Genomic DNA, 27,589 nt, shown 5'->3' with positions numbered 1-27,589 from the left:
GCATAAGATTAGCATTTCTGAATATTTCAAATTCTCAATGCTTGAACTGCGTTCACTGAATATATATAAAAATACAAAAATTACCTTTATTGTATTATATTGTATTTTAATTTATTTATTTGATAAGCAAGCAATATATTTCTTCTTTTGAATGTTCTTGAAAAACCTGACATTTAGTTTTCGATGTGTTTTGGAATAATATGTGATAAAATCGCATGAAATCCTTGAATTGTAGAATTTTATTGAAATTAATACCACAGACATGTTAAATTTTATTATTGATTAATGTTGGCATGCGTTTACAGTAAACTGCCGATTAACCGAGCTGTGTCTAAAAACACTAGTGTTTTATAGCGGACTGATGGAAAAATTACTGTAACAAGTCTTCATCGTAAAACGAAACTTTCTTAAAAAAAAGGCAATACGAAAGAGCTAAGAGCATGGTGAAACAACAGGGATAGTAAGTGCTGTTGTGTCAGATGAATGTACCAAAAAATGAAATTTCTAACCGAATTTTTAACACAAGTTTGATTTCAACGACATTTTCAATATATATGTATATATCTTTATCTTTTAATGTCGTTCATATTTTAGCTTCCCTCATTTCTAATAGCATTTATTTATTTCCAGTGTGTTCTTTTTGCTTTAAATATTAATTTATTTTACATAACCAAATGAATTCGTTCTCTAGATTAAACTGCTTAAAATTACAGGTAAATTTTTAACTGCTTATTGTTTTCTGTTAATTATAATACTAATTTTTCAATCTGTCCTTTTTTTTTTTTTTTTTTTTTTTTTAACTGCCGTACTATAAACTGTTATTTAGTTGAACTGTTGATGGTTGAGTAAGTAGTATTTCTGCATTTAATGTCGTTAATAGGGAGTTGACTGAGTTATTATAGTATACGTAGATTATGTAGATATTATAGTTTGTATTATCGTATCACAAACCTGAATAATGCTTAGATCCTATTTTCATTAGTAAGCTCTTGTTATGGTTGTAGATACATTAGGTTATTTCGAAGCAGGAGAGATAAAAAAATGAGCAACACCCTCGCCGAGAATCGAACCTGCAGACAATTACACTATGAAGGCATGCTAAGAAGGTAGGAGAAATACCTTATATGCTTTCCCTTTTAAAGGGCGACTGGGGTTTTTTGGGGACCCAATCGCCAAATCCTGGGTGCAGAGAATCTTCATCCATCACCCATCGTCTTGACAATAGGCCATCCCTGGTCTATTGTAAAAGAGAAGGGGTGTATTGTACATAAAATCCCTATAAGTTGATTAAAAAAGTCTTTGTGCAAACCTATTTGGTGGTGTTTGTGTTACCCGTAACCTTCGAGGGTCTGGACCATCTGTGCTTGAACGTTTTAGTTCGGACGCCACTGTAGAGACATTAGGTATTTTGGAAGCAGGAGATATGGAAAATGAGCAACGCCTTCGCCGAGAATCGAACCACGGACCTCTTGAGTACGCGCCCAGCTTGCCGACCACTACACTACGAAGGCCTGCTAAGAAAGCGGGAGAAATACCTTATATGGTAATCAAGTCTTTTTTTTTTTTTTTTTTTTTTTTTTGACTAAGTCTGAACTGTGCTTAAGCTTCTTTGAATGATTTCCGTTCATACTTTGATCTTCTTGCTCATTTATTTTTTTAAATCAAATATTATTATTGCGTAGGTTATGTTGTCAAGGAACGGTATTAATAAATTACTGAAAAAAACTGGAGGGCCGCCTATTTTGGAAAGGATGCTTTCGTAGATAATGTTCTAGAAATAGAAAAAAAAAAAAAAAAAAAGTCCATCTCGTTCAATCAATTCGTGCCAGTTGAACTTGTAAAAACGTTGTATTAACACTGATGTAAGAAATGGTTTGAAAATGGAAGTTCTCTTTCTAGAAAATGAATTTTCACATTTCCAAGGTATCCTACTTTGGTTTGCTTTAAATTTCTTGCCCCGTAGTTTTAATTTAAAATTTCTTCTGGAAAATAACTTTCTATCGGTGACAGAGCGGTTTCTCTGCCGAAAAATTACCATTGTTTTTCCGTAAATATTGCATCACTTTATATTGTTATTTTTACCTATTTTCTGATTATGAAGTACCTTTCCGAAAAGGTGCAATGAAAGGTATTTTATTTTTGATTTTGTGTAATGAATGTCCTTTTTGCATTTTACATGCCGTACCTGAATGAACTGCGATTTAAAATTAGACATTTCGAAAACTAAATAGTCAGTCTTCTGTAAATAAATTTTATGTATTCCAGTACAGGTGTATAATCTCTAACGTGCATAAAAGTCAGTGAATTTTGTAAATGATAATGTACATAAAAAGTCTGACTAGAACTAGGTATTTATGACCAGCTGTTGGTTTTTAATCGGCAAAGAAGTGAGGACATCTTTACGATACATTTTAATTACGTCATATGAGAATATATCATTGCGGTGAAAAGAGACTTTTTAATGCTTTTTATGATCTATCTCAATTCAAAACACCCTGTTATACTTTATCACTCACCATTGTGTAATAAAACCGTAGATCATTAATTAGAAAAATCTATTAGGTTTTCGCTTCATTGAAACTTTTAATCAATAGGCAATATATTTATTCTATTGCATTAATTTTTTAAACGACACATCTAGCTGCGAAACTCAAGATTTTACCGTTGTACGTTGGATTAACCGGTGGTCTGTTCAAAGTATCGCCGTCAGATAATGTTTAAAAAGACGCTACACTGCTATAGTCTATTACTTTAAAATAAACACCAAATGGAATGAAAGGGGGCGGGATTGGGGAACTCGACCAACTTCTGTTGCTTCTGTTACCTTACAAGGCAAGCCAGGCAGGAAAAAATGACCTTAAAAAGTCTATCCTGAAATAACAGGTTATAACTATTACTATAACCATTGGTATCTACATGGAAACGGTACATTATGTCCATCTTCGTTACGTTATGAAAGGCATTGCGTTAGTTCCATGATGATTGGAAGATGATGCATTGTAAACTGCACAGTACTGTTGTCCTTATTTGGAAGCAAGTTATGCGGAATATATCTTCGAAATTTTCCTTTACGTTGGCATAAATGAGTAAGATAATCTGAATGGTAACTCAAGATTAATTATTTTCATGCTATTTAAACGGGTAACTTTATAGTTATAAGATGTTGAGAAGAGAACTTCTGAATGGATTGTATTACTTTTGAAGGTATCAGCGGTAATTGGCCATGGACATTGAATCCGGAAATTAATCAGTATCGTATGGCTGCCTTGGAAAGGTAATAATATACAAAAAATACTACCTGTTATCTCTGCATCGAAAAAAGTATTCTTGCAACCATTCTAAGACATTTATGAGCAAGAGAATGATATTAAAAACAGTGTTTAAAGTTTAAAAAAAAAAATATATATATATATATATTTCAGAATCGTAGCTAGTGTTTTCAGAGCCGGGGACAATTAATTAAAGATTTCGTGCGCTTTTTCCTGTTTGCGAAGTGTGGAACAAATTTCATTTTAAAATTTTGTAATATCAGTTTGGCGCCCCGTGGTCGCTCCCGGGGATAGATAGATGCCCCCCTAGCCCTCCCAGCTACACTACTGCCTTTGTTGCCATAAAGAAATTTGCTGGTTTTATTTCAACATACATAATTTATTAACGATGAAAATTCTCTGGAATTATTTAGAATAAAAATGAGACGAATCTTAAATTTTCTGAAATCCGCTAAGAATTTTTGGATCTTTCAAATTTCTGGTCCGTCGGGTAAAAAGAAAAGAAGAGGGGTAGACTAATACTGAACATTTTTTAGTAAAGCAATGTCTGAAATCTGTGCTTAATGAAAAGCAAATCTAAAAATATATATTTTGAAAATGTAGCCGTATTTTTAAAAAGATATAAATGAAATTTAGTAAATGAATAACTGGATCATTACTCAACAGAATTTGGTGAAAAGTATTTTAACAACATTTCAACTTTTTACAGAATTTCTTTAATTTTTTTATTCAAAGCGAGTGTAGGGAAGGGGAGGGGACTAATTAAAATGCTATCATGGATAAAAAATTAAACGTGGGAAATAATCGCTGAATATAAAATGTTATTCCCCATCCCCAGAAAATTAAGAAAAACCTAAAACTTATTTAGAGACCAGCCGCTTAATTATTATAAGGAAGAAAAATATTTGCAATGATTTTAATAAATCAAGTAATGTATAATTTCACGATTTCAACTACTCTATACTATTAAAATCTGTTCGCTTCTGTTTGTTTGTGGCATCATCTCCTCTGGGACAGTGGAGAGTTGAGCTTTGAGAGAGGTCCCTCCGGATTCCAAAAATTCATGGGAAGGCCTTTCGACCATTCTCATCTTCGTACGACATTAACTAGCCGATATATTAATTTAAAACTCTGAAAACGTTAATTTTCACTAAGTTTTACAAACTATAAAATAAAAATAGCATTGCCAAACATTAAATATATTATTCTCGGTTTCAAAAAATTGTGGGAAGCTATTTAGACCATTATCATCTTCGAACGACTTGAATCAGCCAAGATATTAATTCAATGCTAATTTTCGCGCTCATGTTTCGAGTGGCAACAGTCTGGCGCGCTGGAGAGAAAAATCTGCTTTATTTCGAAAAGTGCTGCCACTCTCGCTTTCAAATCGTAGTAATAAAAAAACTGTAGTTTTACAAAGTATGAAATAAAAATTTTATTGCCATATTATTATTCTATAGGTCATATTCTGACTTTGATGAAAACACGCGACTGCATGTGACGTCATTGTATATCGAAAATTTTCATTAATGCCAGCATTTTAAATAAATAGCTGCTGTTAGCAACCTTTATGTTTCAGGTTAGTGTAACTGACACGGTATACTATTAATGCCACGTTAATTCTTTTATTGATGTTGAGAAAATGTTGTTATATTACATTAAATTTAAAATATGACGTCACGTATTAACCTGAAGTGTCAAAAGTTTTTGTTTCCTAGTTTCGCTATAAAAAAATTATTTACAAAATTGTTGTTGCTTTGAATGAATGAACAGATTTCATTCATGCTGAATGCTTTTATACATTTGCTTTTCAGGGGTATATAGAACTTATAAATTTTGCTTTGGCTGCAGCCCACTAATCTAGCGGGCTTACCCACTAGTAATTGAAATTAATCATAGTTTATTGCTTTTAAATCGCTTCTTAATTAATAATAAAATATATTTAACAGAAAAATAGAATATTATCTTACGCTTTATTAACAAAAACACATTGCCGCGTGGAAGATTAAAAAAAAATTAATTCGGACAGTGGGAACACATTTTTTTTAAACCACTGAGTTTGTTGATTAAATTCGGAAAAAAAATAGTATTGCGTTTTACCGGGTGGCAACACACTTCTTTTAAATCCCAGAGTTTTCTGATTAAATTTGAAACATCTTACCCTTTGCCAAGTGGCAACACAAAAGTTTTAAATCGCTGAGTTTATAATCAAAACTTCATTAACTAGGAACAAAATGCAAAAGAAATAAAAAATAAATTGGAAATTCAAAATTCAGGCTTCGAGATGCACATGTTCTATCGGAGAATTATATGAGTTCAAAATTTAGTGTCTCTAGCTGCCGCTGTTTTCCCATAATGCGAGAAATATACACTTGCGCCTGTATTCTACATTATTCAATATTAGAGATGATAGAAGCCATGGAGGTGATCTTGGTGATTCAAGTAACCATAGAAACTGCAGCAAGTGCATGCTTATTTTATTAAGCGCTTCTACTAGACTTCATTAAAATTAATCTTTCCAGGGCTTAAATGCTTAAAGGTTAGGGTTTAAAAAATTCAAAAGAGTTAAATGAAGTTGGTAAGATGGCTTTACAGAGAGAATTTCCGTTTACAGAGAGAATTTCCATAAGCTGCTTAATTATCTTGCATATATGCAATAGGGCTAGTGGTTTCCAGCTCTGGACGTAAGCTATAGTGCATTGTATGTTATTTAAGGAAAATATCTTAGAATAGATCCTCAACACCTATGGCATTATATATGTTTAGAGATATCTTTAATATCTCTAAACAATGTAAGATATGGATTAATGGTTTACATAGTATAAAAAATGAGCGGATCTCTCCTCGATCTCTCGTATATTGTTTCATTTTTGCAGAAGTTGATATAGCTTAAGAACTGACGGAACTAATCCTGAAACTTCAGCATTCGAGTTAGAGCTGTTTTGTCTCTTTAAACAAAGGAAGTATGATTTCGAATGTTGAAAGTATCGAAACCCAAATTTCAGCTGTTTACATATCCATAAATGAAGTCATTGGGCGGGTTATGTATCAGTTTTCAACGGTAGAAGTTGAATTCAAAAAGCTGAGCAATTATTCGACAAAAGTTGGACATTTGGTTATGAATGAATATATTTAATATAATTGAATAACAGGTTTATAGACCTGTTTTAGAAAAATAAGTATTAGGAACGTTACGATTTGAAGATGATATTTAATTAATGCTTTGCAGTAATCGTAGGCTACAATATCTTCTTATTCTACATGTACAATGAGAACTTTAACTGAGCGTAACAGTCTTTTGTTTTTGTTTTAGTAGAACATAAATTTGTTAGAAAAGAAAAGCTAAAATGCAAAATTTAGTAAATAAATTAGCAGTGGGTTTAGTTGCGTAACCCCATAATTCTTTTATATTGTCATTCCTCTAATGTAAACTGTGCCATGGTTTGTTAACTGAGAGGTTACGTCGTAGCACATTTTATATCTTAGATATACAGAGTGTTTATAAATGAATGGTGTGGTTTTAAAAATTAATAATAAATCGATATATTACCTTACCTGTGTAAAACTTACACTGTAAGCCTTCTAAACTGTCCAAGTTTCTCATGTGCTACATGCTGTTTGTTTATTATGCTTACTGCCAAACCGTAGTGTCAGTTTCCAAGATCGCGGCGCAACAGGAAAAGGCTTTCTGTGTGCTCCGTTTTGAGGTGTCCAGGTATTTGGTTGCAGTGCAGCGTGATTTACGTGTATCTTTTCTGTTCTCCAAGAAAGTTCATGGGCCATTTTTCTTCGAACAAGAAACAGTGGTTGGTGACTCATTTCTAGACATGTTGAAAACCTGGTTGTTACCTTAACTGAACAATTATGATGATTACATTTTTGCAACTAGACGGTTCTCCATTCCATTTTCACAGGAATGTATGAGAGCTTCTTAATTATGTTCTTCACCAATGCTGGATTGGATTTTCTGCAACAGCAGACAACAATCTTCTTTCCTTGTCACCCCGTTCGTTGGATTAAGCACCATGTGATTGCTTTCTTTGGGGGCTTGCTAAAGACCGAGTTTATGTATCGCCAATGCCTGTGTCCTTCGAGGTAGTTCGTGATCAGATAAAGCATGCACTGCAGACCATCATGGTGAACATGCTGCACCAAATATGGGAAGAATTTGATTACCGCATAGATGTGTAGTCGTGTGACCAAGGGTGAAGAACTGTGATTAATACATCAAAAATTTGGACAGTTGCTCCACATCTTATGCTGTAAGGTTTGCTCATATAAAGTAAAACATCAATTCATTATTAATTTTTAAAACCGCACCATTCATTCGTAAACATCCTGTATTTATTTTATTTTTTCCCCTATAAGGTTGTTTTGTTTCCGCTATTCCACGGTTATGACATTTTATTTCAAGTAGAATTCACTAATACTTATTATATTAAGCACGTATCATTGAGCAGTGGTGCAGAACTCTCGGGTCACAATCCTTTTGGAGATTATGATCATTTAGCATTGGCAAATGAAAAATAAACCCCTTTTAAAATTGCGTATTTAATTGTAATTTTCAATACATTATTTTAGTTCCACGTCTCCGAAATAATTTTTTTAATGAAGGTTGCTTTCTGATAAACGTAATGAACCGCTACCATAGGTTTTGTTGCAGTTTAAACGATTAGAAATATGGATTAAAATTCTAAAATTATTTTTTCAATCAAAATTTCTGATTTTTTATTGTAAAAGTGGTAAAAGCTTTTTGAATCGCTTTCTTGCGGATATGGGTATTTCTTCTAAAAATCAACTGGATAGGTTGCTTATATTTTTGCAACCATTTCTCTAAAACGAGACTCTTTTTTTAGTTGTAGTTTTGAATGTAAAATCATTTTTTTGTAATTTTCTATAAATGTAAATCTAATTTTAAAGGATAATCAATTTGCAGAAACTAATACTATGTCTGAACTCGAACAGAATCAATCTCTCTATATAAGGTATTTTTCTCCTTTCTTTCCGCATCCATTCGTGGTGTAATTGGAAGTATATTCGACAGGTCCAGGATTCGAGTCCCGGCAAGGGCATTCCACATTTTTCATTTCTTCTACTTCAAAAAAAACCTAATATAAAATGTGGCGGCTACTTCTGAATCGATAATAAATAAATAGGAATCTAATGAGTTTGGCTGCATGTGTTTCAGTGATAATAAATTTCAATTTAACGATATAGTGTAGCAAAAAGAAATTTATTAGAAAGTTCAAACATAAATCTAATCTGTAGAATCTAATATCTAACAAAGGTACATCTGAAACATAAATAAAAAAAAATCAAGCTTCATCTAAAACATAAATAAAAGAAAATTAAGCGACATCTAAAACATAAATCAAAGAAATGTTATTTTTCTATTGTTGCCCTGTATTGTTTATCTAAATCGAATATGCTTCTACCGTTTGTTGCGTTACAACTTAGGAGTAATCAAAAGTGTCGGTTCAGGTGGAAACAGCTGAAGATATAAACGTAGCAAATCGCCCAAATAAATCTAGAGCATAATATGAATGTTAAAAATTGTTAAAGCTATTCATATTTTATTTATATATTTAAAATGTTATCTTTGAAAGCTTCAGGTAATGAATAATTAATTGAAGTACTATGCAGGATGTAAAAGAAAATAGAAACCTAACTGTAAAAGTTTTGCTGACTCTGTGGAATCGTTATAAACTAGCCTTACTCATACTTTTTCAATATATGGAAACATTTAATTAGTACTGACGTCTAAGGAAACTCGAGTGTAAAAAATTATCATGGATATCACTGTATATTAGCTTAATTCCTCACCATTTCTTCCGGAACACACGAAAGCATCTTACAGAAGTTAAAAATCTAGGGAATCTTGGTCCGTTTTTTTTAGATAAGCTAAATGGTACAAATTTAAATGAGTTCAGCATAGCTTCTTTCAACATCAGTCCAATTTTGTAGGCGAATTTTACAAAGATTAAATGCTTCGAACAATCCATTTCTTGGAATTGAATTAAAGAAGAAATAATGAATGAAGATTACGCTTTTATAGCTTCTTCAGTCTCATCTTCCGAATGAAAACGGCGGCCACGTAAAATTTATTTTAAATTAAAAAAATAGCCGGAAGTCACAAATAACAAGATCAGGAGAACAATGTAGATATTTTATCACTTGTTTATAAACGTTATGTAACGTTGGTAAAGTAAAGTTATGTTTTTGTTCGAGAAATTCGACTGTTAATCTTGCTGAATAAGAAGATATATCATGGCGAAGTATGAGTGCCCTTCTTGAAGAATTTCTGGAAGACCCTTAGTGGTGTACCACTTAGCTGTAACGGTCGTCTGTCCTCCTAATTTGGTGGTTTTGACCAGTCCTGTACTTACAAAGAAAATGGCATTCATTATATTTTTCATTGCTCGATGTCTTTTCACCATTGTTGATTTGGGGTCATCTTCAAAGACCATATTCTTTCTTGATGGAATAGAACGTCAAGAAATGTACGTTTCATCGTCGGTTATGATTTTAGAAATAAGACGATGTTAACAATCACTAAGTAATTTTAGGTTTTCTTTACTGATTCTGACACGCTCCGGTTTTTATATGTTCTGAGAATTTATGGGGCGCTAGCAGCAAATTAATTTTTTCATATGCATTTCTTCATGAAAAATTGTATGTATAGCTGTTGATATATTAAATTCCTTCTGTTTTATTTGATAGGTACAGCTATTATCATTGATTAAAATTTTTTCGTATGGTCGACACATTTTTTGAGATTATAGCTTACAGAACTTTCTATGAATTCTTCATCTTGGAGAGAATTTCGAGGAAATAGTTTAAGTGGAAAATGATAAGAAAATTTTAAATATTTTTGGATGCGAAGTTTCCTTTTATAAAAATATAAAATAGCTAACTCTCTTTAGGAGGAATCTTTTTTCATTTTTACTTTGTCACTAAGGCCATTCGACTCTGCTTGAGACACACTAGTCTCTGTTTCACTCAAAATGATTTGTTTTTACCTACGTTTTAAAGTATTTCTAAAGTGACACGTGAAAATATCACTGAAATTAGTGCTTTATCAGAGTGATGCTATACGTGAAAATTTGCATCTTATCCCATTTTGCACAAATTTCATAGATCAGAGTACGGTCTTTTTTTTTTTTTTTTTTAAATTATTCTGGAAAAATTTCTTCCACAATCACTTTTTGTTGCTGTTTATGAAGCTGTTGTAATTATTTCTTGTTGAGCTGACTATTATGGTCTCCATGGCTTCACTTTTAACTTCTTAGGCCATGATTTTGTTTACAAATACATCATAGACATAAGTCCTTTAAGTGCAAAGTAATCAGTCTCTGCTTACAACCTAATCTGGCCATAATTTTTCCAGATTTTGTAATCAGAGTTAAGCAATGGAAAATATTAAAATTTTTCCAGATCCTAAATGTTAATTACGTGACTTAGGTTACCTCAAAAGACCTTTGAAAATCCTATGTTTCTGACTTGTGTGTTCATAACTCGAGACGCATTCGTCATCCGAGGCTTTTATTGTTCAGATAATTTGTTCGTGAAGTAAGACGTTCATGATTCAAGGTCTTACTGTACTGTTAATCATACCAGTGGAACGTGGAGGGTCATATCTATGTGCTATTTGTAGACCTTGAAGGCATTCTTCGTTATTTAAATCCCCTTTAAAATGACGGAAAATCATAACGCGATCGGTCGTGGACACTTAGCCCACAACCACTTAGCCGACAGGACACTTAACCGACACCAGTTAGCCGACAAGACATTTAGCCGACAGGGACACTTAGCCGACATGGACACTAAGCCGACAGGACATTTTGCCGACAGGGACGCTTAGCCGACAGGACATTTAGCCGACAAGGACACTTAACCGACAGGTCATTTAGCCGACAAGACACTTAGCCGACAAGGACACTTAGCCGACAGGACATTTAGCCGATACAGACAGTTAGCCGACAGGACATTTCGCTGACACAGAGAGTTAGCCGTCAAGACATTTAGCTACGGGACACTAAACTGTCAACACATTTAGTCGACAGGACACAAAGCCTACAGTAACGTTTAGCTGACACGTACCCAGTAATTATTTAAACTTACTGTCAATTACAAAAGTTCTCGACTTCTCCATAAGTTCAATATTTAAGTTATTTTTTCACTATCAGTAAAATTCATTTTTCGATAGTGTAAGATCTCATATATACTTTTAATTATTGTGTTAATTTAGCATTGTTTGATATGTATCCATGGACCTTATAAGAAATAGTCCAACCCAAATGGGTTTTCTCCCTTGCCTTGGCGTATTGCCGACTGTCACCTTGACCACATCCGGAAGAGTAGGGACGACTTGCAGAAACTTAACAATAGTTGGCTATTGCAGCGCATGTAATTTTCAACAAAAAGGCTGGTGATAGCGCCTCATTTAACAAATTAGAATTTTTAGGTATTCTTATTTTTGAAACTGAGATTGATTTTTAAAAATTTAGCATGTTTATCAAGCATAATTAATGTTCTAAATAATTATAAAGCTGTTGCATGCTTTCAGGTCTAGATGTTTTTTTAACTTTTCCTATGCTGTAAGGAAATTTGTATCTCCTTCTTTTAAAAAATAATATTTTAAATCTGAACTAATAGAAAAATTCAAACAAACAATTTTCTCTTACAATTTTTATGCTTTTATTGGTGTAAATAAGTAAAAAATACTAAAATCGAAAAAATGGATTTTTGAAAGTTTTTGCTTAAAATTCTTATTTGTACTGCTTTTTTAAAATTATATCTGAATATTATAACATAATATACTACAAAGAAGTTTTATTTCAATAATATTTCATAATACATCATAGTGATTAACACTTTTAACAATAGTTTTTATGCATTTATTCTAATGTTAAAAATTGTATTTAACTGTAATAATTAATTGTGCTAGTATTTTATAGTGATTATTTTTTTAAATTTATGTCTAGTTCTGCATAAATTTTCTTATTTATTGTTAATTTATTTTATTAGCCCAAAGGGGCGGCAGCTCAGAAAAGCTATTAGTTTCGAAACGGCATTTTGCTTTGTTTCACTATAAATGTCAGTTTCACTTTGCAAATTGTTGCCATCAAATATTATCGTCCTGTATTATATTTAAAGAAATTATATAATGAAGAATCTGCATGAATGCATGTATGTTTCTCTCGCACTGTGAAAAAAAACAACAGAATTTAGAACCATAAAATTTTGAATAACGTAAGCCTCCACCCGAACATGACACCTGGACGGCCTAATTTCAAATATGTTTTAATCCATTTCATATTTTGGTACTTTAACGAAGTTTTGATTAACGAACTCAACGAGTTCAAAGCAAGCAATGGGAACCCTGTGCAGAAAATAACATTTTTATCTCCAGCCCGGAAATTCTAAAGATATGTCATTTTCAAATGGTTTGTGATATTGTTCTTGAATTAAATTTTATGTGGTTTACTTGCGAAGAACATGATGTTTAATAAATAAAGGTAACACAGAAAAACGCTCCTTTGGGCGTAATATAAAATTATATTGCTGAGTGCTTCCAGAGTTTATGTTTTTTTCCCTCATTACACTCAAAAAGTTTATGCTTCGAATTTTATGAATTACTAAAATAAATAATCATCTTGTAATGTTAATAATTAATGATCATATAATCAAATAAATGATCGTCTTGTTATGTTATAATAATTTTTAAAAACTACTGCTTGAAAATGCTCATAAAATCAAAGAAAATGATCAGATCTTGTTTAATTTTACCTTATTTGTTTCAAAGCATCATATGCTATCAATATTATTTAATTTTACTTTATTTGTACACAAAAATAAGTTCATAAGTTTTGCATTTAGAATTTTTACCGTTTTACTAAAGTAAAGAAATTTATACAAGAATTACGCTTGAAAAAATTGCGCAAAATGCAGTAAAAAGTTCTTTTATGAGATATATTAAATCTTGTTTGCAAAAACTGTGACTGTCATAATCTCATCACTATACAACGTTTTCTCATCACTATACAATATTTAATAATTGAAAACAGTTATGTGATACAAACGCCATAAGTTTCTGTGTTGAAGTAAGCCAGATCGCCCTTACTCTTTCTTGCGGACATGTGGGCGTTAGTCTATCTCTTATAAGATCCATGTATGTATCGTGTGCTGTTTGGTGTATATTGGCGAAATTGATAAAGCGCTGAAATTTCTCGTCAGAGAATATGAATGAAATTTCGAAAGAAAAAAAGAATTTTTTTAGCTAAGTAAGGCGGTCACTTAATTACATTTTAATGTGAGATCTTCAAAAATTATCCATAAAGCTTCTTCATTTAATCAACTGGGTTCTTCTGAACACTTTCATATCATTAATAATTTTTCTTGTTTACTTAATGATATTAATTTTCCAATCTCGCTCTTCCAAATGCTTTCAAATTTTTAATACATTTACGTTTCATTACTATTTTACACATCATGTTACATTCTTTCCCTTAATTAATAAATCGTTTGGCTCCTCCCACTAATGAAATTTCCTTTCCCTGTCATGAAAAATCTGAATAATGCAATAAAAATTATTGTTATTCTTGAATTATACTTTTTTATAGAAACATACGGTGGTAAGGGTTAGTTTAGCAAATATATTTTATTTTGTTATTAAAAACAATTTTAAAAAAAGTGAATTTTTAAGACAAGCAAAGATATAAATTATTTGTGACCTCTATAATTTGCTGTTCATGCCTCCATTCTTGAGATAAAAATTCTGTAACATTTTATTGACCACGCCTCTCACTTAAAATACTTACTTAGGTTAATGTTTATAGCCCTAAACTAGTACATAATGATTAATTTAGAAGTAAAATAATCTTTAAGGTTTTGTTTTATTCATTTTCGAGAAATTTCAGCGCTTTCTCGATTTGGCCAATGTACACCAAACAGCACGATACATATCAAACAATGCTAAATTAACACAATAAATTAATAGCACATATGAGATCTTTAAGAATCGAAAAATGAATTTTACTGATAGATGAAAAAAAATCACTTAAATATTGAACTTATGGAGTAGTCGAGAAATTTTGTAATTGATAGTTTATATAATTTTTGGGTACGTGTCAGTTAAACGTCACTGTCGGCTTAGTAACCTGTTGACTAAATGTCTTGACAGGTAAGTGTCCCGTAGCTAAATGTCCTGACGGCTAAATCTCTGTGTCGGCCAAATGTCATGTCGGCTAACTAACTAACTGTAGGTGTTGGCTAAATGTCCTGTCGGCTAACTGTCCGCGTCGACTAAATGTCCTGTCGGCTAACTGTCCGTGTCGACTAAATATCCTGTCGGCTAAGTGTCCTTATCGGCTAACTGTCCCTGTCGGCTAAATGACCTGACGGCTAAGTGTCCGTGTCGGCTAAATGTCCTGTCGACTAACTGGTGTCGGTTAAGTGTTCCGTCGGCTAAGTGGTTGTCGACTAAGAGTCACGGACCCTAATGCGATAACGCTTTTGGGTCAACTCCGTTTCCCTTTTTACTTCTTTGTACGAGGTAAAGGAAGTATCGTAATCGCAAAAATTCCAGGTACCATATTTCAATGAAAATATCCATTTTGACCGCTTTCGAATGCAATTTAATGATGGATGTTTTTGCCTGATATCTGTACGTATGGACTCAATAAAGGACTCTTTTTCCCCCAAAAAATTATAAAACTGATTTAAAATGGATTCGGAAGAGATTTTCGTGGCGTCTGTACGTATGTGCGTATATATGTATGTTTCTCGCATAACTCAAAAACTAGTAGCCTCAAAATTTTCAAATTTTGTATATAGGACAGCTATAAGATGTAGTTGTGCATCCCCCTTTTTGGTGGCATCGGCTGCACCAAAAATAAATAAATACATATATACATATACCCACTCTGTTACTCGGCTCCGTGAGCTCAGTTTTTTTGTTCTTACCTGTTGGTAAAATGTGCATTTTTTGCTTTAAAAATGATCGAATTATGTTGTTTTTATCTTCCGGTTAAGGTTTTTGGACCTTTAACTAACCTGCATGCAATATTTGTGGAATCATCAACAATTTAAAAGTTGGTTAAGTGCAGCAAAGCCTAATTTTTTTACCATAGCAGCCATATTTGTATACATTTGAAACTTAGCAGAATAGTGGATTCGTTGCCAATCTAAAGAAACTAAGCTTCGCAACAAATTTGAAGCAGCAGATTTAAGTGAATTCAATAAGTTCAAATGAAATGCAGAAAAAAATGCATATAATTTAATATTCCGTGCAAAAGTCATGTAGTGTACACATCATATTTTTTTTTTTTTTTCAAAATTTATTCTGCTGATAAATTGCAATTATTGCTACATACTTCGAACATAAGAGTTCAGATTTACATATCTAACGAATTATTATTTTTAGCGCCTGCCCTTATATAAAAAATTTCAGGGTTACCTACGTCAGTAATTTATTACTCAGAAATTGTATCTTTTTAAGAAGTACTAGTGAGAAGACTGTTCGACAGTAAGTAGGACAATAGCAGTACCCTTTCACCTTAATATACATCCGCGTAAGAAACATAATATTATTATATTTTTCGTTTAATCCGGTTGCAGAGAACTCCTTTTTGTTTCACTCTTTCAGCATGTTTGTTCCACGCTTCTCTTGCTACGAGGAATCTGGTTTTTGTCAGCGGCTCCTGTTGTTGTAACAAAGGAAAAAAAAAATTTTTTTTCCATACAAACGTGGAAGGTTGCACCGCAATAACATTCAGGTACTCGTTATTCAACGCCCTTTTCTCAAGGTCCTTTATAAGTCGTCAGCTGATTTCATTTCTTAGAACTTTTCCGTCATACGTTGATTAAGTGTCATATATGGGGAAGATTTTGGTGTTAAGTTACGCAACGGTTTTAAGTTGTTTAATCAGTGTATTTAAAGTCTTTTTAAACGTAGCTTTGGGGAGTGTATACATCATAAGTACCCCCAATGTTTATTTTTGAGGACCTTTTTAGTTGTTACTCTTTCTTTTAAAGTATTGTTGAAGTCGAAGTTTTTGTTGTAAAAGAAAGTAGACGAAATCGTAGACTTTTCTTAAAATCTGTGAAACCGCAAATTTTTAGATTCTTTATTGCTTAACATAATGTTTTCGGTGGAAGACAGTTTCATTTAATAGTTAAATTCTGCAGGCTAATGTTAGTATTTTATTCATCAAAACTGCTTAACATTCATTTATTAAAAGTTATTTTGTATAGATAAATCTATTACAGCTGAGTTACTGTTCAATTAGCAAACTTTCAGTTCTTTATTCTTCCCCCAAAATTTCAGGAGGGAATAAAAATACACTCTGAGAACTTTTTCAGATTACAAATAATAATATTAAAAAAATACAAATATTTTCGCAGTTCAAAAGGTTCGTTTCCCGTCCCCCTTAAATAAAAATATTTACTGTCCCCAATTCGTAAAACTGAATCTTTAATGGTTAATAAAATTAAAACTTACCTTGAGAAAAATTCCAGTTTTGAAAGCTATCCTCAGGATGTTTTCCTTTGTACTTCCTTATACGAAGTAAAGGAATATTGTAATCGCGAAAAATTCTGGGTACCGTATTTCAGCGAAAATATCCATTTTGATCGCTATCGAATGCAATTTAAGGATGTTTTTGCAGGGCATCTGTACGTAAGGAGAGAAGAAAGAACTTTTTTTCCCCAAACGAATTATAAAACTGATTTAAAATGGATTCAAAAGATATTTTTTCGTAACGTATGTACGTACGTATGTATGTATCTAGCATAACTCAAAAAAGAATAACCTCAGAACGTTGAAATTTTGTATGTGGGACTGCTATAACATGTAGATGTGCACCTCCCTTTTTGGGTGCAATCGGCCGCAACAACGAAGTAACGTTATGTTTTTATTATTGCGAATTAAATTATGCTTAATCCATTCTGGAATTATCATTTAAGTTATTAAATTATCTCATATATTGACTCAGCATAGCGTCCATAACAAATTAAATAAGTTTCTACGCCTCCAGTGTCTTTTTGCCGAGGGAGACCGAAAGTAAACTTTCAGTTTTGTGCACCTGAAAATCTTGTCTTCCTACACGCTGGCCAAATCGCTTGTTTTTGCGTAAAAACTGTTATTTTAATTGATTTTTTTTTTTTTTTAATTTTTAGCTGTATTTGGTGTTTTCTAGTATCTTTCAGTTTTTAATGAATTTAGTTTCCGAATTGCTCTCGTATAAATAATTAGTAAAGATGTAGAGACATTAGATATTTTTTGGAAGCAGGCAAGATGAAAAATGAGCAATCGCCTTCACCAGGAATCGAACCATGGGCCTCTAGAATACCAGCCCAGCGTGCAGAACCACTACACCATAAAGGCACGCTAGGAAGGCGGGAGAAATACCTTATAAGCAATTCAAATGAAATAGAATTAAAAGCTTCCCACAGTAGTAAATTTACTAACAGGAAATCACAAAAAATATAATTCAGAATAAGTTGAATCCAAACTGAAACAAAAGTCAATTAATATAATCAAACAGAATTCACAAAATATTAAAAATTACTATTATTGGAATATTATTTTTTTCCTTAAGTATTTTTCAGTATATATATCTTTATCTCTCTTCATATATATATATAGAGAGAGAGAAGGAATTGTAGTTAAAAGTATAAGTGAAGAAACTGAAGAAAACGATGCGCACTAGAAAGTGCTGTTCATGGCTTTCTTGGAGACTTATAACATTTACAACAGGAATGATTGTCACCTATTATACAGCTGGTTTCTCGTATTACTTTTATTAGTTTGAATTATTGATACCAAAATTTAATTAAAAAGCTTTGTAATAATCAGTTTGATAGCTTTTAATTTTAAAACTTGTGTTCTTAACAAGTGAAAATACACGAACAAATGCAAAACTATACAACAGTTTTGTTGGAAACACTCCGATGACAGTGTTGTGGCTGACGTAGAGGGTTTCAAACAAAACAGCATTTTGAATTAAATTTAATTATAATGAGTATGTTACTTGGCACATATATTTACCTTTTTATTACAATGCATATTGTGGTAATGGGGATTATGTATTATTAAATAGGAAAAGGGGAACGTATATTATAACTGTATTCAGTTTTTTAGTAGACAGTTTGTTTAATTCTCAAAGTGAATAAAATTTCATCAGAAATACAAAATGCATTTGGAAGTCATTCTAATGATTATTATTACTATTGCTCTAAAATGCATAAATATTATATATGTTACATTATCGTACAGCCTAATCTATAATATAACGTGAAAAGGACTTGTGTCATCGGTAATGCTTTGTGTTGCTACACTGCGATGCGTAAGATATATATTGTTACGTTATATTCTTCCTTCATGTTCGTATGGGGTTCGTAGATTTGGAGTGAATAACGGCGACGCTTGATGAAGTATCGAAACACACTTTATTTAGCCAATATTAATCAGGACAGCTCCAAAGTCGTTGAAGATCTACTATGCACTTGCTGGAACAATCAGCGACACAGCCTCCAGGTTATCAGGCTATAACGGTGGAGACGGCTTCACTGCAAAGCACCAGAGTACAGCTCCCGAATCTGCTTGGTCGTTCTTGGAACTCCACGTACTCTCGAGGCTCTCCACGGTACAACTCGATGACACACAGAGTCCCGACTCTTCGGTTCAGCCGTTCCCGGAGCTCAACACACTCTCGAAGATGCATTAACCGGGATACGCTAAGAGACTATTTCGATGCACTCGAGGACCCACTCGGTGCTTGCTGCCCTGCTGTCAACTCGATCGACTCCACACAGACTGACTAACTCAAGACTTAACTATCTCGCACTCACTCTCTGCGTACCAGCAGGGTTTATATAGTTTTTCGGCTTGTGTTCGAGAACATTCAGGGCTAAACCGGTAAGAATTCGTTCCAGAAGGTTCTCCATCAGTCCATGGTATATCGCCAATTTTGTCGCCAAATGGGTGATTCCTCGACAAATGTGGCGACCCTGCCATTTTTGCCATTTTATGGCAACCCTAAAACTGGTTTACGGGGAAGCTACCTTACCGTGCCTTGACATTTCGTAACATTGCCCCCTCCCAAGGACTGCACGACCCAGGCAGTACAACCCTTGGTCAGAAGGCAAATTCGATACAAACAAAACGTTATAAAACAAACAAATAACATAACTAAAGAAGCAAATATTTACACTATATACAAGTTATATACACAAATTAAACACATAGCAATTTTAAATTATATACATTAAAGTTCAGAATGAATTGCAGTCTCAGTCTTTTCATTAAGTTATACCCATGTAAAATATTTTTCCACTGCAGTTCTCAGATGCATTTCTGTTTTGCATATCACAGTCTGAAGATATAGTCCTTTCAGACTTTTCATCCACAGGAAGATCTGAAACAGTTTGTTCACCTCTCTGAAGTTTGTTCGCATCCACATGTACAGTTCACCGCGATACTTTTAGCAGATGGTACATGCTTATTTACCTCTATTTCCTGAAAGACAGTTTCGATATTTGCACCAGGGTCATGAATAGAATCCGATCCTTTACAAGCAGAAGTATCCAGGAATCAATTCCTTGTCTGCAAAACCTGCAGTATGAGGCACACGCCCAGTTTGTGAGGTGGGTGAATTATCCTATAATACTGGAGCACAGTTTTTAAGCTGTACATTAGGATTTCTCCCATCTCTGCATCAAGTAAACTTTCAGGTGGTTCAATATTTGCTAACTGCGACTTCCAGCGACTAGAGGGGGGCAAGAGGGGGCATCTGTCCCCGGGCACAGAATCCAAGGGGCGCCAAAGTGATGTTACGACATTTTAGAATTAAATGTTTTCCATCCTTGGCAAGCAATAGGAGGCACGAAATCTTCAGTTGTTCCTGGGCGCTGAAAACCCTAGCTACGACTCTGGTGACTTCGTAATTTCACTATCACTTTCGACGAACTTTGACAGTCATATTTTCACTTTCTTCCACTTTAGGCACTTGAGAATCAAAAGCTTCTTTCCCGTCTTTTATTTCTTCATGTTTTCATTCTTTTTCTTTAATCCAGTTAGATGTTTCATCCTTTATTTCTTGATCTTCCTCAGACAGTTCATTAGTTACTTCCTTCATTTCTTCATCCTTTGATTCTTCAGACGCCATTTCTGTAATTTCCATATATTCTTTTATGGCTCCAGTTTCTTCTATAAGCTTCACTTTCAGCTACTCTCGCAACTTTTCTCGGCCAGCTTTCATCTCTTCTCATCCAGCTTTCATATCAGCTGTCATCTCTTCATATCCAGCTATTATCTCATCATATCCGGCTTTTATCTCAGCAAATCTGGCTTTTAACTCTTCAATTTCAACTTTCATCTCTTTCTTCCCGGTTTTCATCTCTTTCAGTTCGGCTTTCATCTCTTCTCACCGGGCTCTGATCTCAGCTTTTATCTGGGCTAAGAAGTCCATCAAAGTCCTCGTTTCCTCCGCCATGGCTTTTCTCTGCAGGCGGGTCACTGGCTAATCCCACTTCTGACACCAGTTGTTACGTTTTCTTCCTTTACGATCATATGGGTTTCGTAGATTTGGAGTGAATAACGACAACACTTGATAAAGTATCGAAACACACTTTATTTAGCCAATATTAATCAGGACAGCTCCAAAGGCACGTTTTACAGTCGTCGAACATCTACTATACACTCGCTGGAACAATCAGCAATACAGCCTTCATGTTATCAAGCTATAACGGTGGAGACAGCTTCATTGTAAAGCACCAGAATACAGCTCCCGACTCTGCTTGGTCGTTCCCAAAACTCCACGAACTCTCGAGACTCTCCACGCTACAACTCGATGATACACAGAGTCTCGACTCTTCGGTTCAGCCGTTCCTGGAGTTCAACACACTCTCGAAGATGCATTAACCGGGATACGCTAAGAGACTATTTCGATGCACTCGATGACCCACTCGGCACTTGCTGCCCTGCTGTCAACTCGATCGACACGGACTGACTAGCTCGAGACTAACTATCTCGTACTCTCTCTCCAGGTACCAGCAGGGTTTATATAGTTTTTAGCTTGTGTTTGAGCACATTCTGGGCTAAACCGGAAAGAATTCGTTCCAGAAGGTTCTCTATCTTTCCATGGTATATCGCCAGTTTTGTTGCCAAATGGGTGATTGATCGCCAAATGTATCAACCCTGTCGCCCCTTTCCACTTATGGCAACCCGAAAACTGCTTTGTGGGGAAGCTACGTTACCGCGGCTTGACAATTCATAACAATATGTTTCAGATTTAACCAGAAAGCTCGGCAATGTAAGAGAAGTGTGTTGCCACACGCAATGTATTTATGTTTCGAATTTAATAAACAAACTCAGCGATTTAAACGAAATGTATTACTACTGCTTGAATGAAAATATTTTAATTTTCAACGCGGCAGTGCTTTTTCATTCAGCAAAGCGTAAAATATTTAATTTTCCTTCAGATTTATTCTGCTATTAGATAACAAACTAAACAATGTAAAAGTAATAAACGCAGATTCATTTCAATTATTATTAATTACTAACTGGACTCATAAATTGACACTAATTGGATTCATTAAAATCACCTATACGCATATAAAGAAGAGTGTCCGTTTGGTTGTTTGTGTATATGTAATTCATAAAATTCTGCAATATGATTTTGATTTTCATGAAATTGTGCTTGATCCTCAAAACAAGAGGAAGGTCACTGTCTACATGAGGTTTCGAAAACCCACCCCTCTTGTCCACACTCTGGGCGTTAATATTGGAATGCTAGTTATGCCCCCATCTTAGGTTCATGTCTCCGTTGTTGTGTTCCCGCTGTTAGTGGTTATAAAAAGCATTAGATGGTGTCATATTCGTTTATTCTTTAAAACAGTAAGAACCTTTAATCTAAATTTAAATGTCGTTTAAATAAAACCATTACATGGTACCGTATTAGACCGTACCTAACTGTTCTACAATTTTATTCGAGCTTGATGAAGTTTTACATAGTTCACACGTACTCCCATAACCCTAATCAAAATCTCATGTCTCTGCCTAAAGCCCTGGGCAAATTAGGGTCTTCAGCTAATTATCATATAGCCTTTGTAACTCTTCCCACTTACCAACTCCTCGGCAGCCCGTGTTCTTTAAATGAACACTTTTCTTCTAAACAATTCTTAGTCATGATTCATTGAACCAAATAGATACATATTTCAATATGCTAGCAGTACAGCTAGTTTCTTTTTTCATTACCCCTATAGTTATAATTAGCATGTTGAAGAAAGCACGCAGCGTGCCTGCTTCAACATGCAGTCTGCTTCCAGCCAAAGAATCTCAACTAGTGAAGACAAGCTGATTGCCATTGATGCACTAATTTGAGCTGATTGGAGAATCACCATCAGAAAGATCATTAAAGAGCTTAAAATAAGGTGTAAGAGAGTGTTAAGCAACTAAACTTGAATATAATAATGTCGAAACATTAGTTAAATATCGTCTTAAATTTAGCAAGGTGAGTGATGAGCGGTTCCCAATCTTTTGCACTTCACACAAAGGAAGAGATGATTGATTGCAGTCGCACCAAATAAAATGTTCCCCCCTCCCCATATACTGAAATTAAAAACAAAAGGGAATAGAAACTCGACTTTAAATAGCGAAAACACCTGCTCAGGCACTTATCACAACGTTCAATTAATTGCATCTATTTTAATATATATTTTGTCTTACAATCCTGATACGTATATTTTTCGCATATCTCTGAATGTCATGTTCATGCCCAACGTTGGAAATCACCCTCTAAACCCTAAATGTAAAATAATTTTGGTGTGACTTTAATCTGTAAGATTGACAAACAAAATAAATCTAGATTGTTTTGAGAGGATGACTAAATAATGATATCGGGGGGGGGGGAAATGTGCTTTTTAATTTTATTATGTGTAGAACTCAAGTTCTCCATTTATCATGAATAGGAACATAGTAAAGGGAAACTGGAATTAAATAAGTTCAAATTAATATTTACAGCTTGTTTTTCCTAATAGCAGCGTGTTTCTTTTTCCAGAAACAGGTGTAACTAGAGTTACAGCTCCAAGTCATTTTTTTGTCCCGAATCTCCAATCACCTCTATTAAAATGCAGGACAAGGAGACAGTGGACGAAGCTGAAGAAGCCTTAACGTGCAAGGCTGAAACGATCAGCGATCGCCGGGGCTCCATCGACAAGAAAGATTCATTTGAAGGACACAGCAAGAAAGAATCTACTAAAGATGGGAAATTTGCTTTCAAAAAGATGAAGCAGCCCAAGAAAGGTAAAAATTATTTATCATTATTATAAGCCAGAAATTAAAATGTAGCAAAATATGTGGCAATAAAATCAGTTCAAATTTCTGTAATGAAATTAAATTTATAATAAAATTAGAAACAGTATATTTTAAAATCTTCTGCCAACAAAACGGCTTGCAATATTATTTATTCACAACATGCTTTAAGTATGTCTGACTCATAGTAGTACTTTTATTGCAGTAAGATTTTAGTAGTTTACTTTCATAAAAAGTTACTACATCAAGACTTTATAAAATAGGTCGCAAAAAGTGTTAAGATCTGAGATTAGAGTCTCTTTTGCCGTTTTGGTTGGTGATGAATAATAGTATTACTAAACATTTATGGATAAAAACCTAATTAACTTGTGATATTGTATTGTTGCATTCAGAAAAGAATACACCTCCTGTATTTTGGGTGTTTAGTTGCATAACGGTTTACACAACTATTTCATTCTTAAATCTTTAACTACGGCTTATAGAAGAAGGCTAGGTGTAAACTCAGTATTAATACATCGACCATACATCAGTAATGCACCTAAGGGTATATGTGCTTCTGGGCTTACAGTAATAAAATATGTTGCTATCTCTTGTGGCTTGGCTCATTTTAGACAAGAGAAACAGATTAGCAAAGAATTTCGAAAAGGAACTCAAAAACTGTGGCCCAAAGGCTTACTGCCTCAGATGGCTGTCCTTCAAGCTGAACCCATCCGGAGGAATCTTAGGTACAAACTCGGTTCATGTATTACAACCTCGCAAGATATGCTGTCAGAGTATAGAGACCGCACCTAGTACAATAAATGACTCCACGGAGAGACATATTTGCAAGAAGGAGAGTGAGCATAAAATGTAGTTGAAAAAGCAGATCTTGCCACAACAGACAGAAAAATTAATTTTTAAATTTTAGAGCAAATGTTTTTGTTTTATTTTATTATGGCAAAGCACAGGAGGGCTATCTGCCTAAGGGAAGGGATGACTTTCTGGTGGACCTTTTTAAGAGAAACTGACTCGTTATCCATGTCGCACATGCATAAAATTGCAACAATGCTCATGCAGCCAGCCTGTTTGCTTGGAATCAACCCGAGGTTGAACTATCAGTTTTCATCGACTTTGCTGCACAGCCCCTAGTGGGCCTGTAGCAAAGGGCAGGATAAAAAAATGTTTAAAAATAGTGAGAGTGGGCAGGCCTTCCTTATGCATTGATGTACAATAGCAAGAATTTTATGAGAACAGTTTCGTTTGTGGAATGTAGTATGACGATGAGGTGAGAGGTAGAGAGAAAGGGATTGTTCTGTTCTAAATCTAATTTTTATATGCTCCCCAAAAAATAACGGTTCCAATTATTAAATTGTTCCTAATTGTTTAATAAGTTATATACAAAATGTCCCATGTCTTTATGTACGAAGATGTGTGTAGTAAATGTTTTTAAGAATCTAGCTAAAAATTTAGCAACGATTAGTGTTTTTTATCCATTACAAAACCATTAATCTTCTATACTAGCAACTTTCGGTTCCCTAAATTTGTTCAAAAAATCGTAAATTTTTGTTGAAAATAAGCAGTAAAAGGTGATTTAAAACAATAAGTCGTTCTCGAATACCTTTGCGAATCTTATAGGACATAGAAAGTGTAAGGAAGATTATGATGAAGGACATGGAAAGTCTAAAATAAGATTGAGAATTGTAAAAAAAATGAAATTTGCACACTAAACGCAAATATACAGCTTCTAATAAGTTATATATAATTTTCATTCCAATTAAAATATTACGGAAATTATTTAGAAAAAGGTAGGAAGTAATATTCTATACACATTTTATAAAGAGGGAAAGTGGAAATGATGACCGTATGTGGTGCTGAAGCATGTTACAAAAATATATTTTTGCTGCAGAACTGTTATTTTTATTGATGTTTATCTTGAAATCACAGACACAGATCTAAAGACGATAATCTGAAATTGAATGTTCATTTATTTCTTTTATATCTTCTACTGCTGCTGTTGCAACATCATATGGATCTCATTCGATATTTGAATGGTCGAAAACTTCACTAATTCCCTTTACACACACACATACAAAATAATCAATCTTTCCCATCCAAAGAAATTTAAAAATGATTTTATATAAATAATCTCTGCACTGCTTCCAAAGATCCAAAACTTGGATTCTCAGTTAGTATCAAATATATAATCGACTAATACGCTGACCCTATTTAAAACTACTGATTATTTAGACAGAAAGTCAACTTATAGGCTGGAAATGCAATATATAATAAATAATAACATGACAGCAATATGAAGGAATCGCTTAAAAATTTAAAAGAGTGAAAGTGTAAACTTTTAAAAACCTTTGTCAAAAATAAAATAAAATTGAATGTACCCAGAAAATTGAAGTAATAATAGAATTCTTTTAATCTCTTAAAATAATCCTCCTGATTTTATTGTTGAAGTTGATAAATAAAGTAATAAATGGAATAGTGTACTATTTCAGGAAAAAAAATCATAGGTAATTATCTCATTATCCGCCGAACTGTTCTGCAGAGTAGCTAATTGTTTGCGACTAATTTTTCCTAACCTAACACGTGAAAAACAGTAATCATTTTTTAAAATGTCGGTGTGCTGAAAACTGCATAGTTTAACAAAATTAAAAACGCAAGGTACATACACAGTGGACACAGTAAAAATTACATAAAGCAAACATCCATAGCGAAACACTCAGAATTTCATAAAAACAGAGAATTGCACCGAATTCAGAGAAAATTATTATCAGGTCACATAAGAACAGTTCAAAATCTACTTTCAAACTGCAAAATATCTTAATAATGTAACATCGGAGATGAATAAAATCTAGCCAAATGCATCATTTTATTACTTCAATGAAAATCAATTCGTACAATATTTACAGTTTAACAGCCAGCAAATACTTAATGCTCAGCTAATGAACTTCAAAATCTCTGCAAAGCAGTCTTTTTGTTTTCCTTCCAGACATTTTCTCCAAATGAATTCCCCAGGATAACTCAGACAGTTTGATAGCCTGTAAAATACAACTTCATAAATTGTGCATTTCTACACTCTACTATAAGTGAAATGCCGTATTTGTAAAAAAAATACCATACTTTCTTTTCATTGGTAGGCAAACTCTACAGTTGCATCACAATTCATTACTAGGAGAGGGGGAGTGCACTGATCACGAGCAGAAACTATAAACATAACCCTCTAAATTCAAAATAGCGCACATTCAATAATTCAGTTCATCAGGGTTGCCAGATAAAATACATTTTCGTAAAATTATGTGTTGTCTACTTCGGCAACATAGTGCTTTGTCTGGTGGTTCTTATCGTGGTTGAGCGGATAATGCGATAGTACTAAATCATGCTTCAGTGCAATGAATTCTTTCTTTTCATGAATTTTAAAATTTATTTGAGGATTTTGGCTTTGTTTTTATATTTTGCCTCATGAAATGAGACAAGGAGCGACACAGAAACCAAACATTTATGGACGCATATAAGGAGCTAAAAAAGGTTATTAAGTTTATGAGAATACCTTCCTAGGCTGAAATATTAAAAAAAAAAAATTAATTAATGCCTTCCCTCCATCTTAATTTGCATTTTATATAAGTCTTTGGAATCCTGAACTCTTAAGAATCTTCACTTCAAGTGTTTGGAGGTAGTGCCCAGCACATGAGCCTTCAAGCGTTTGGAAGTTTTCAGTGCCGTAAAAGAAAGGGGGAGGATGTATCATTTAAGAATAAACAAATGTACTTGAGTGCAGAAATAACTAAAAGTACTCAACAGTTCTTTTAACAGGGATATTTTTAAAAATTGTCATATTTTGTTAAATTAATTAAATATCAAACATTACTTGCAAGTATTTATTATTTAGTTTTAAACAAGAAAATTTCATGCATTTTTATGAGCAAGAAGTATATACTGGGAATATAACTATAGGTATTTATTTATTTATTTATCACCACTGAGTAGGCTTCTGACCTAAGGTGTTATACCAAGCTGTTCC

At 33.6% G+C, this 27,589-nt stretch overlaps 1 protein-coding gene across 6 annotated transcripts in view; it reads left to right on the top strand.

The window, feature by feature from the left end:
- LOC118201834 (uncharacterized) overlaps nucleotides 1-27,589 on the top strand; it is a 277,211-nt gene that overhangs the window by 219,095 nt on the left and 30,527 nt on the right. For all 6 annotated transcript variants that reach the window (XM_085818400.1, XM_085818401.1, XM_085818402.1 and 3 more), the window contains one exon: nucleotides 23,330-23,574. In XM_085818400.1, coding sequence (XP_085674526.1) covers nucleotides 23,400-23,574 — 175 coding nt within the window. In that variant the 5' untranslated portion in view covers nucleotides 23,330-23,399. The remainder of the gene's footprint in view (nucleotides 1-23,329; nucleotides 23,575-27,589) is intronic.

The sequence above is a fragment of the Stegodyphus dumicola genome, chromosome 6 (assembly GCF_044657685.1).
Source record: "Stegodyphus dumicola isolate Sdum_Otavi_A_Nest chromosome 6, ASM4465768v1".
NCBI lineage: Eukaryota > Metazoa > Arthropoda > Arachnida > Araneae > Eresidae > Stegodyphus > Stegodyphus dumicola.
Note: the sequence above shows the minus strand (reverse complement) of the source record. Positions and strands in the feature narration are given on the sequence as shown.